Source organism: Cibotium barometz, chromosome 34 (assembly GCF_041138505.1).
Source record: "Cibotium barometz isolate CiBa-2024 chromosome 34, ASM4113850v1, whole genome shotgun sequence".
In the NCBI taxonomy this organism is placed as follows: Eukaryota; Viridiplantae; Streptophyta; class Polypodiopsida; order Cyatheales; family Cibotiaceae; genus Cibotium; species Cibotium barometz.
In genome coordinates, this window is record NC_141079.1 from 34,211,268 (window position 1) to 34,224,285 (window position 13,018).

General features: G+C 43.8%; 1 protein-coding gene across 8 annotated transcripts in view; it reads left to right on the forward strand.

Annotated features, from left to right (window-relative positions):
• Nucleotides 1-12,796, forward strand: part of LOC147618950 (pentatricopeptide repeat-containing protein At5g27110-like) — a 52,736-nt gene extending 39,940 nt beyond the window's left edge. For 2 of the 8 annotated variants that reach the window (XM_086774145.1, XM_086774147.1), the window contains 2 exons: nt 8,277-8,421; nt 8,746-12,796. In XM_086774145.1, the coding sequence (XP_086630271.1) occupies nt 8,834-11,755 (2,922 nt within the window). In that variant the 5' untranslated portion in view covers nt 8,277-8,421; nt 8,746-8,833 and the 3' untranslated portion in view covers nt 11,756-12,796. The remainder of the gene's footprint in view (nt 1-8,276; nt 8,422-8,745) is intronic. The other 6 variants (XM_086774149.1, XM_086774152.1, XM_086774146.1 and 3 more) reach the window with 3 other exon arrangements.
• Nucleotides 12,797-13,018: the final 222 nt, after the last annotated feature.

Consider the following 13,018-nt stretch of genomic DNA (forward strand, 5'->3'; position numbering starts at 1 on the left):
AGACACAGCCAAGTCAGTGCCAAGATGGTTGCTGAAAACTTTGCAAGAAAGCAAACTTGCAGCTCCACTCACAGGTAGAACAAGGGCTAGTTCCAGCCATGCCTTGAATGTACATCGTGGGGAGTCTGCATTCGCAATGGGTGGTCTCTTTGATTCAGAAGAGCCTTCTTCTTATGAAGAAGCACATGAAAATGAGCATTGGTTGCAAGCTATGCAAGCTGAAATTTCTTCTATCATGAAAAATAATACATGGGATCTTGTGGAATTGCCTAAAGGCAAGCATGTAATTGGCACAAAGTGGGTGTACAAAGTCAAAAGAAAGTCTGATGGTACTATTGACAGGTACAAAGCAAGACTTGTGGCTAAAGGCTACTCCCAGAAAAAGGGAATAGATTATGAAGAGACTTTTGCTCCTACTTCGAGAATAACCACAATAAGATCAGTGATTGCATTGGCTGCCCATAAAGGATGGAAAGTGCATCAGTTGGATATCAAAACTGCATTCTTGAATGGGGATTTACAGGAGGAAGTATATGTAAATCAGCCCATTGGTTTTGTAGTTCCTGGTGAGGAACATAAAGTATGCAGGTTGCACAAAGCATTGTATGGGTTAAAGCAAGCTCCAAGAGCTTGGTATGATAAGATACATGCTCATCTAACCAGCCAAGGTTATGAGAATAGTCCAGCTGAAAGCACATTGTATGTGAAGAAAACCGATGCCGATATTCTCATAGTCATCTTGTATGTAGATGACATGCTCATTACAGGTACAAGCAAATTCTCATAGTCATCTTGTATGTAGATGACATGCTCATTACAGGTACAAGCAAAGCACAAATTTCAGATTTCAAAGCTGATTTGAAAGCTGAATTTGATATGTCAGATTTGGGGCCTTTACACTACTATCTCGGGATACAGTTTATGCATACAGATGATGGCATTGTTATGCAGCAAACTAAGTACATAAAAAGTTTGCTAAAAAGGTTTCACATGGATGAATGTAAGCCCATTTCTACTCCAGTAGAATCAGGTGTACGGCTTACTATGCATGATATTGGAGAGCCTTTTGAGGCCGGCCTTTATAGCCAGGCAGTGGGATGCCTCATTTACTTGTGTAACACGAGGCCAGACATATCTTTTGGGGTGTCTTTGTTAAGCAAATTCATGCACAGCCCAGGCACAAAGCATTGGCAAGCAGTCAAACGCATTTTTCGTTATCTTAAGGGTACCCTGGATCTTGGTTTGTTCTATCCCATGAGGGGCAGCTTGCAGCTTTATGCATACAGTGATTCAGATTGGGCTGGTGATTACGATACCAGGCAATCCACCAGTGGGAATTGTTTTTTTCTTGGCAGCTCATGCATATCTTGGTTAAGTAAAAAGCAACCCACTGTTGCTACATCTACTTGTGAGGCTGAGTACAGGGCAGTCTTTACAGCTACAGTAGATTGTGTATGGTTAAGGAGACTATTGGCTGATCTTCGTGAGTGTCAGCAGCCACCCACCACCATTCTCACTGATAGCCAGAGTGCTATGGCCGTGGCACGAAATCCAGTATTTCATGCACGTACCAAGCACATAGAGATTCATTATCACTATGTCAGAGAGAGGCTACATGCAGGGGAGATCAGTTTATCTTATTGCCCTACACAGGATAATGTTGCAGATCTATTCACAAAGGCTTTACCTCGAGAAAAGTTTGAAGCTTTCCGCAAAGCTTTGGGCTTACTCTCATACAGAGAGTGATCTGCTACCTTGTACAGGTTCACACTTTCACTACAGGGGGGATTTGTAGGCATATGCTCACTTATGGTAGTGCTATGTGTGAACAGGGCTTAACCAAGGGCAATTTTTCCCATGTGGTTTTTCCCCTTGGACATCAAGTGTGAAAGGACACTCTAACATATAATATTTTGTACTTCTATATTATATGGATGTGGCACACATGCAAGGGTTGACTTGCATTTTGTGGATACCACACTTTTGGCTCTCTCTCTCTCTCTCTCATTTCTTTGTGTGAGCTTCTCTACCCTGCACCTAACCCTAATGTGCAGGTTTGTGTGTGTGAGTGTGTGAGTCCAACACCCAACATCACACACATACATTAACAACAACAAACAAACAGGCTTACCTCCTCCTCCTCCTCCTCCTCCTGTTCTTCACGTTAGCCAGAGAAAGAAACGCTCCCTCTCTCTTTCTCTTATATGCTCTCAAGAGGTTGGCGGGTACCAACGGGTGCTAAAACTACCCACCCTTCCATTTTTAATTTGAAACTTTTCATTTGTAACCACATTAAGGTCTCCAAACTTGCGTTCCCACCTAACCATCCTCAAAGCTTGAGCTCGAAACTCATCATACTAACCCTCGTTCTCTCCCCCTCGATCTCTCTCTTCTCTCTACCCACTTACATACAACCTCCTCTTTATGTACAAAACAATGTTAATCGTCACCATTCCCATGCAATGTGCATACACCAATGGACAACATCGACAATCATGATGCATGCAAATACCATGACATTCCACACACACATGCTTTCAAATACCATGGAAATGCACCTAAAATAACCACAATTGACCCTATTTAAACCCTAAAAATTGCTAAAAATGGCTTCGATCCAGGGGTCATCAGTCCCTCCCCAAAACCCTTTGTCCCCATGGGTTATGAGAGAAGACTTTAATCACTTGGCCCCCTTCACACTTGGGGTTGTCCACACATGGGTTTATTTTTATTTTTGACTCCAATCTGATGCCATTCACACTGTCCACCATGTCCCCATGCACACCTGCATACCTGTCCACCATGTCCCCGTGCACACTTGCATACTGGCCAGAGAAAAACACAGGGTCGTGACACGCTGACGAGCCAGAAGCAGATCCATGGAGATGCTGTTTGATGGAATACGTAGCTGCTAGCAGACAACTTTCCAAGACGGCTCCTATGGTCTTCCTCGAATAGAAACAGGGTTTCCGGCTCTAGGGTTTCAGGCAGCAGTGGAAGAAGATTAAAAATAAAAAAAATAAAAAAAAAATCAAGTTTGCAGGTTTTCTCAAGGAGCAGCAAAGGGTTCAAGCAACTATTCAAGGGTTTGCAGGTGCTGAATTAGGGTTTTCAGGTGCTAAATTAGGGTTTGAGAGAACGGGTTTTCTTTGCTTTTTGTACATGGATTCGAATGACCCGGCTGCTGTTGTTGGTGGCATGGCTGCCAATAGCCTTAACATGGATCTTGTTGAGGAGATGATCGAGAAGGATGTGGGTTATGCTTCAGATGCCTCGGAGCAACAAAAACCAAAGGCTTGATGTTGATGCAAGCTACACTCCGGTGAATGTTGGAGAGAATGCAGAGGAAAGTTCTCAGGTACCTTCTCCGGAGTTTGCACGTTTGCTGCAGATCACTGGTGAGCTTCTGCAAGAATATGTGAAGGCAAATAGCGTGCAAATGGCTGCAGTAGATAATGGTGGTGTGGCTGATGTATGCATGGAGACTCCTTTGTTGCTACAACAGCTAGCAGATTTTCATGATCGTGCTGCTATCTTCTTCTTTACTGGACGTATTCCGTTGTTGCCTCGTCTTAGAGCATGGTTGGGCCGCTTGGTGTCGCCTGAGGCACTTGAGGAGATTTATGATGGTCCGAGAGGCTTTTATGAAATACTTTTTCGCACTTCGGAAGCCCGTAGGGCAGTCTTGGAGCAGGTGCCACTCTTTTTGGATGGGGAGTTGGTTCATGTGGTTTCGTGGAAGCCTATGGCAGAGTACCAAGATATGTTGCGCCAGGCTTACCCAGTCTGGGTTGAAGTGAAACAATTCCCACCAATGTTTTGGCGTGTTTTACCAGGTCTCATGCGAGGTATCGGTGATGTCTTGGTGGTACCTCGAATGACATCTAGAAACCAAAATCGTCTATGCATGTTGTGGGATACTGGGAGACCTAGGCCGACACATTTGCGTGTCAATATGGCTGGGCTGCAACCTTTAATGTATGAATTGAGGTGGGATACATTTGCTGGCCACTGTTTCAAATGTTGGCCTTGTTGATTCCTTTTCTGGGAAGGCTTATGAAAATTGTACAATGGAATGTAAAGGGTATTTCTTCGCGCCAAAAGGAGTTCAGGCTTTGGCGTACAGCTTTTTGTCATGGTTGGGATGTTTTGTGTGCAGTTGAACATAAGCAGCATAAGTTGGCTGGCAAAGCCTATGTATATAAGGGGTTTCATGTTTTCTACAGCGGACATCCTGCTTCGCAGTCAGGTGTTATGTTTGCTGTTCGTTCGCAGTTTCAGCCTTCTCTTGTGATTCAAGACGTTCATGGAAGATTTCTTGTGATACAGATTGTTTGGGATGATACGCCTTTATGGTTGTTAGGGGTGTATGCTCCAAATAATGCTCGTGCACGCCGTTTGCTGTGGAATGACTTGTGTGCTCTTTCAATCTCTCATCCTGGCTTTGTGATGGGAGACTTTAATATGTGTGTCTCCAGGGAGCAAGCCACGTTGCCTTATTCTGTAATGGATGGCCCGGAGAGAATGGCGTGGGAAGCTTTTGCAGCAAGGTCGCTAAAACAAGACATGTGGTCTTGGTTGCATCCAGATGAAAGGGATTACACTTATGCCTCACAACAGTTTCGGGGCACTTATGCTAGATTGGATAGGATGTATATTTTACATCAAGATCTATTTTTGCCAGAGGTTCTTACTATGAGCAACAGGTTTTCTCTGATCATTGGCCGCTTGTGTTTGAAATGGTCTATCATCCTGTGGATGCATATAAAGGCTTGTTGGGACGCTTGCCTTTGCGCTTAAATCACACTTTTTTGGAGCATGAAGTTTTTGATGTTTATATGCGTCAGTTGATACGACATTTCTCCACAAGAGTGTCCATGGCTGATTATCATGCTTTGCCAGTGTTCCTTACCAACACTCAGAAATTAGTGCGGCATTATGGTCTTGCTAATGCCTCTATACAAAAACAGCATGTGGCTCTTCTTGAGTCGCTTTTAAAGGGCTTGCAGGCGTTCATGTTTACTGACTCTATGGATGCTGAAGTTGTGGATGCCATAGAATGGCTGAAAAAGGAGCTGTCTAGGGTGCAGGAAGCACAATATGTTCGCTTTAAACTACTTGCACGTCTTGATGCTTTGCGGGATGCTAACTGTCAATCTCATCGCTTCTATGATAAGTTGCATCAAAAACATATGCGTGAGAATATATTTAGGCTGATGGACCCAAGGCAACCTTGTTACTCAACCTTCTGAGGTTATTCAGCATTGCATCAGGTTTTATGAAGATTTGCTTGTCCCTCGAGAGGATGTCTCGCCGGCTGTCTTGGCTGCAAGGGAGTCATTGTTTGCTAAAGTACGATATCAAGTTGACCCTGATGTGGCGGTTTAGCTTGATGCTCCTGTTACTCAAGGGGAAGTGGAAGCTGTTCTCTCCAAACTTCCTAGGGAAAGAGCCCTGGTTGGGATGGTTTGACAAATGAGTTTTTTCGAAAATATGTTGATCAGCTTGCAGAGCCTTTGACGCTTATTTGTCAAAGGGTTTGGGATGAGGGATATATGCCTGCCGATTGGAAGTTGGGCATACTTCGTTTGTTGCCCAAAGTCCCTTCGCCTACTTCTTTGGCTCAATGATGCCCGATCTCACTTATGGGTATTATGTATAAAATCTTTACAAAGATTTTTGCCAATCGCTTGCAGAAGGTGCTTCCTACTCTTATTCATCCATATCAATATGGATTTGTGCATGGCAGGAATATTTTGCATAATATTCTTAATGTTCAAATTGGAGTGGATTATGCCAAGGCAAAGAAGCAAGAGATTGTGATGGTGCAGCTGGATCTTGAAAAAGCTTTTGATCATGTCAGCTGGTCTTTCCTTTCTCAGTTAATGACAGCCATGGGCTTTGGTCCCAAAATGGCTAATCTGGTGCATTTACTTGGCTCTGGCTCTATCACGCGGATTATGCTCAATGGAGGACTTTCGGATGGTATTTCTCTCACCCGTTCTCTCCGGCAGGGCTGTCCTCTTAGCCCTTTGCCATTGCCACTCATCCTATGTTATCTCGCCTAGATGCTATGGCATCGCATGGTGAAGTGGTTGGTTTGCATCTCCCCCATGGCAAGCAATTGGTTGCTCAAGCCCTTGCGGATGACACTTTTATGTTTCTCAGGGCCGAAAAAGCAAATATAGATCGAGCAATGGAAGCTTGGAATAATTTTGCATTGGCTTCTGGGCTGAAAATAAATTCAACAAAATCAGCCCTCATTGTATGCACGGAATTTGATCTTGAGGCATTAGGGTGGCAAGGCCGTGTGGTGCATACAGGAGACATTGTTCGTCATCTTGGGTATCCGGTGGGTGTGGATGTGGACCCCCAAGCGCTTCTTGCTTGGATTTCTGCTCGGATCTCGGATAAATTTGTGTATTGGAAGGCTCAAGGGTGGCCTATGCACGTGAGGGTTAAGGTAGCTTAGGTTATTATGCTTAGCATGATTTCCTATTTTTTGCCTTTGCTACCTTGGACACACAAATCTCTTCTCCGTTTGGTTGCTCCCATTCGGTTTATGCTGTGGAAGAGGCAAGGAAATATTATGGGTCAAACATGGATAGCTTGGAATCACATTATGACGCCCAAAAGAATGGGTGGGGCTGCTTTACTGGATGTCCGCTTGCATATGGTGGCGCGTAGGTGGGCGCTTTTTCAGGATATGTGTTTGCAGGAGCAGCCTTGGGTATTCATGGCTCGTGACTTGATTGAGTTGGAGAGATTGTCACATGGACGGACACGTGTGCAGGCTTCATGGTGGGACATTGTGAATGCGGCTCATCCTGTCCGTATTCGCTCATCTCACATTTTATCGCATATTCTCCTTTCTTGGCATGAAGTTCTACTATTGGCTCGGTGGGATCCTGGTCATGAAAGTTTACTTTTGAACTCTTTGCAGTTCGAAACATTTGTGGAGTCGCGTGTCATTGTTTGGCCAGACAGAGATGCTTCACGCATACGACTCAACTGCATGGTCAGGTTAGGCTTGGTTAGAATCCGAGATGCTGTGATACCTGGTCGTGACAGGCCATATTCGTTTCGTCGTATTCGGCAGCACTTTAGGGTTCCTCGGACATTTCAGCCACTATGGGTTGACATCATGCATGCAGTTGAGCCTTTTACTCCATTGCCTCGGCCATCTACAGATCAGCCTTGGCTTGATTGGGCACTATGTAAATCTGGTGACTTGATATCACTTTCAGCTAACCAGGTCTATCATAAGCTCGTATCAGAGAAAGATTGGGTTTCAGCCAAGGCCAATAAGGTGTGGGGATTGCACAAGTCTAAATCATGGTGGCAGAAAACTCTTATGCGTGGTTGGCAGTCTAAACTCCCTTACCAAGGTAAGGTTTTCATTTGGAGGATGTTGGTGGGAGGGTAACCACCACGGGATCAGCTCAGCCATTGTAAAATTACATTGGCCTCTTGCTTCTTCTGCACGACATGCACTGAAACAGTTATGCATCTGTTCATGAGTTGTCCAGTGGCCCGTCAGATTTGGTCTTTTGTCTCTCGCGTTTGGGAGGTAGTAGAGAGGTCTACTGTTTCGGCTCATCAGTGGATATTTGGGATTTGTCCTCAAGTCATTACTTCGGACAGTCACCTTGTGATATTCCATTTCCTTAGATGGACAGGACTTTGGCATATTTGGACTACACGGAATGGGTTCATCTTTGATTCCTTGTCTGGAATACATGGGCACATTCTACGTATCCGCGGTTTGCTGCTTTGGCAGTTTTCTTCTCTTCTCTCAGCTCAGCTACTGGATGCAGATGTTATTTCGTTATGGTCTACGGCGGCTCGGCTGGCTCATCTTTGATGCTTTTATCTGGGATGCTTATTTGGCTAGGAGGCTTTCTTATTAGTGTACAGGTTTACATGGTCATGATCCTTTAGAGGATCTTTTGTGGGGGTTTTTTTGGGGCCATAGGTTTTGTGTGAGCCATGTGGCTGATGTACATTTTTACATATAATATAAAACACCATTTCACGAAAAAGAGAGAGAGAGAGAGAGAGAGAGAGAGAGAGAGAGAGAGAGAGAGAGAGAGAAATGAAATGAAATGATATATTAACGTCTTCAAAAGGCCAAAATGACCTATGAGACCAAAAAGGTTACAACAATTGGTGGAACTGATACAATATGTCTGTGTAAGAGAGAGAGAGAGAGAGAGAGAGAGAGAGAGAGAGAGATGAAACCCTAAAATATCAAGCCATGCTTTGGATTGGAACAGATTCCACCAACCCCACTAACATGTCAAATGCATTTTCAACCAGCTTCGTGGTAAATCTGTTCGGTTGAATGGAGAGATGGAGCTTTGTTGGGCCGACAATGCCTCACACGTTTCTGTTCAAAACCATCATGAGTTATAAAATCAGGTACTAAACAGTACCTTTCGATCAGCTGCATCATACAAAATCTTCCATTATAAATAAAATTGAAAATTCAGCCACAGGTTTACTCTTGAAATATTTATTTGAGTATATATCTGTGTTTGTATGTATGCGTGTATCTATATATGTATGTACGTGACTATGCATGTAAATGCATATATCTGTGTGTTTGTATATAAGTACATACACATGTACGTACGTAGGCATGTGTACATACATATGCATTTATTCATATAATCATGTAAAACTGGGTATTTGAGAGAGTTTTTTGTGAACACCGGTACTGACATCTACAATCGTTTTATGAAGCTCTTTTTGTTTACAGAGAGGATGGCCAATTCTGGTGGATCATTGGCACCTTTTGTGGATTTAAGCAAGGTTTCTTGAAGTGGAAAGGATGGACAAGGCACTCCATGCAGTGGGCCTCATGGACCAGCAAGGGGTCTCCATACCACATAACATGGTTTTGGACCTAATGCAGAGGTGCTCAAAAAGGAAAGATTTGGTAGCTGGTAGGCAAGTCCAATCTGTCCTTGCTAAGAGTGGGTTGGATACCATTACCATTTTGGGTAACCACCTTATCCGCATGTTCACCTCATGTGGTAGCCTGGTGAATGCCAATGAAGCCTTCCATAAAGTTAGAAAACCGGATGCATATACATGGAATGCCATCATCTCCGCCCATGCAAAGCTCGGGCATGTTGAGGGTGCATTTGATTTGTATTGTAGCATGCAAAACACTGGCGTCAAGCGAAATATAGTCACGTTTTTGTGCATCTTAAAGGCATGCGGTGCCACAGGAGCAGTTTGGCATGGCAGGCTTGTACATGATCACATCATTAGAGATGGGCTTAGTTGGGACCTGATTATCGAAAACACCCTTATAGACATGTATGCAAAGTCTGGGAGCTTAGAGGAGGCGAAAAGAGTTTTTGATGGTTTGCCGGATCGAGATATCGTGTCATGGGGTGCGATGGTTGCAGGGTATGTTCAGCATGAGCATGGTTTGCTTGCTTTGGAGCTTTTTGAGGAAATGCATCAAGCAGCTGTAAAGCCAAGCAAAGTCGTCTATTTGTCTGCACTCAAAGCGTGCACAATTGCCTCCTCTTTAGACCACGGCAGGTGGATACATGATGATATAGCCAAAAACGAACTCAAATTGGACAAGCAGTTGGGGAGCATGCTTGTTGATATGTATGCCAAATGTGGAAGCCTACAAGAGGCACACAAAGTGTTTGATACCTTACTGAATCCAGATGTAGTGTTATGGTGTTCATTGATTGCAGGGTATGCTGAGAATGGCTATGGTATTCAGGTTCTGGAGTTGTTTGAAGAGATGCAGAAGGTGGCATTGCAACCTGACAGAGTCACGTTCGTTTACATCCTAAAAGCTTGTGGTGGTATTGGCGCCTTAAAGCATGGCCAACTGATACATGATAGGATAATCAGAAGCTGTCTAGAATCAGACAAAGCTGTTGGGAACAGTCTGATTGACATGTATGCCAAGTGTGGGGACTTTAAAGGTGCATACATTGTGTTCAACACTATATTGGATCGTGATGAGGTGTCAGGAGGTGCCATGATTGCAGGATATGTGCAACATGGCCATGATCTCCTTGCCCTTAAACTTTACGAGGAGATGCAGCTGAAGGTTATAAAGCCAGATAAGATCATATTTTTGTTTGCTTTGAAAGCATGTGGTAGTCTAGAAGCACTTTTGCAAGGCAACTTGATACACCACCAGATTGTCGAGGTCGGAATGCAATCTGATGTGGTTATCACGAATGCACTGATTGACATGTATGCCAAATGCGGGGGTTTAGAAGAGGTGAACAATTTGTTTGAGAATCTTCCAAACAAAAACATAGATTCATGGGATGCCATGATTGCAGCATACTCCAACCATGATTCTGGGAGTAAGGCACTTGAGCTTTTTGAGAAGGTACAGCAGGAGGGCTTAAAGCCAAGTAATGGCATATATTTGTGCATCTTGAAAGTTTCGAAAAGCATGAAAGCAGTCAAGCATGGGAGGTGCATACATGATGAGTTGATTAGAAATGAATTGGAGCTAGATGGAGTCATTGGGAACACCCTTGTCGACATGTATGCAAAATGTGGGAGCCTCAAAGAGGCTCGCAATGTTTTTGATGGATTGCCAAAACGTAACAGTGTTTCATGGGGAGCCATGATTGCTGGGTATGTTACACAAGGGAAGGGCCATTCCGCTCTCAAGCTCTTTGAAAAAATGCAGCTGCATGATATACAGCCAAATGCGGTGGTGTTTTCATGCGCACTGAAGGCATGCAGCAGTATAGGAGCTATGAAGCAAAGTAGGCTCATACATGACAGGGTTATCAGAAGTGGACTTCTTACCAATGTCATTTGGAACACACTTGTTGATGTGTATGCCAAATGTGGGAGCATTGATGAGGCACAAAAAGTGTTTGACAGTTTCTCTGATAAAAACGTGGTGTCGTGGGGTGCCTTAATAGCAGGCTATACTCTGCAAAGCGATGGGCTTAGAGCTCTAGACCTCTACAAGAAAATGCAGCTGGAGCATGTAAAGCCAAATAAGGCAGTATTGTTATGCACCTTACAAGCATGTGGCACCATGGGAGCCCTTGAAGAAGGCCGGCTGGTCTATGAACAGATCATCGAAGATGGGTTTGAATCGGATGTGCTACTGGGCAACACCCTTATCGATATGTATGCGAAGTGTGGAAGCATGCAGGAGGCTTGCAACGTGTTCACTAAGTTATGGACTCGAGATATGATTTCATGGGGTGTAATGATGGCAGGCTTCGTTCTTAATGGCCAGTGTAGGCAGGTGGAGCGGTGCTTTGAGAATATGCAGCAGCAAGGCTTGGAGCCAGGTGAGTTCATCTTCACCAGCGTTCTAGCTGCTTGCAGTCATGCTGGACTGCTGGTAGAAGGACTCAAGTACTTTAGTTTAATGATGATCGACCATGCGCTCTCACCTGGTCTAAAGCACTATAGCTGCATGAGTGATCTTCTCGCTCGAGCAGGATGCTTGTGTGAGGCCATAGACTTACTTCAAACCATGCCAATGCCCCCAGATATTATTTTATGGACATCTTTGCTTTCTAGTTGTAGAACCCATGTAAACAAAAAGCTAGGAACCCGATGCTTTGAGGAGCTTGTTTATTCTGATCCTTATGATGCTTCATGGTATGTGCTCATGTCCAACATCTATGCAGAAGCTTACATGTCGGTGGATGCAGGAAAAATTGAAAATCTGTGGAAATGTGCAGTTGTTCAGAAGAGACCCAGAATGGCATGGATCGAGGTTAACACGTGAGTTTACTGTCAGTCATAGAAGGCATACAGAAAGTCGTGAAAGAGTAAGTACAACAAAAAGACAGTTAAGATATGTTGTGGAATAGGAGATAATTACAAGTCTCGTGTTAGATGTGGATAAGGATGGTTCATGTGACCTATATGGAGAGGTTACATAGTTGGAAGAATCAAACGATGTTCCAATGATAACTATGAAGGTGCTTCGTGTGTTGGGTTGAAGTGAGGCTGAAAATGACATGCTTTTTGGCGCGTGTCGTGTACATAGCAGAATTCCTTAGAGACAGAGACTCCCTCTCGCTTTAGAAAAGCAGCAAAGGTGGTGTGAATGATGTTAACAAGTAGGTGCTGGTTCTGGAATAATGCCTCCCGATTGGATGGCGACGATGGCAAATGGGCCCTATGTGCAAATATGTACATTTTATTGAAGAGGTAGTGTCATGCCAGGCATTCAATACCCTATGTGCAAATACATACACTTTATTGATGAGGTAGTGTCATGCCAGGCATTCAATTCTTAATGTGATTCATAAGTGGTGGCATTTAATCCATACAGAGGGTTAAGATTGTAAGAGTATTTGGTGGATGCCATGTATGGGCTGAATGGCAGTTCCAATGCCCTTCAAGGATATTTGATGTATCCCAAAGAAGCCAATTGATTTCAGCCTTAGCGAATTGCTCCATCTTGTGCTAAGTTCTGCTGAAATCACAATATCCTATGGGCAAATACATACATTTTATGGATGAGGTAGTGTCATGACAGGCATTCAATACCGTATGTGCATTGTCATGCCAGGCATTCAATTTTTAATGTGTTCATAAGCGGTGGTACTTAATCCATAAAGAGGGTTAAAGTTGTAAGAGTATTTGGTCGATGCTATGTATGGGCTGAAATACTTGGCATGGCAGTTCCAATGGCCTTCAAGAATATTTCGTGTATCCCAAAGAAGCCAATCGATTTCACCCTATCCCAAATTGCTCCATCTTGTACTTAGTTCTGCTGAAATTGCAATATCCTATGTGCAAATATATACATTTTATTGATGAGGTAGTGTCATCCCAGGCATTCAATAACCTATGCAAGTCAGCCAGGGATCCACTGTAGAGGTCATGATCAGGTGTGCATTGTCCCGCTGGAATGATGTAGAGCTGTACTAGGCATTTATTAGGTTTCCAGCCAGATGCACGAGCACAAGTCCAGTGTTAGGAGACATAGGCTTGGAAGAGCCAACCAAGGATCACGATCTACCTAAAAAGGGGCAAGATC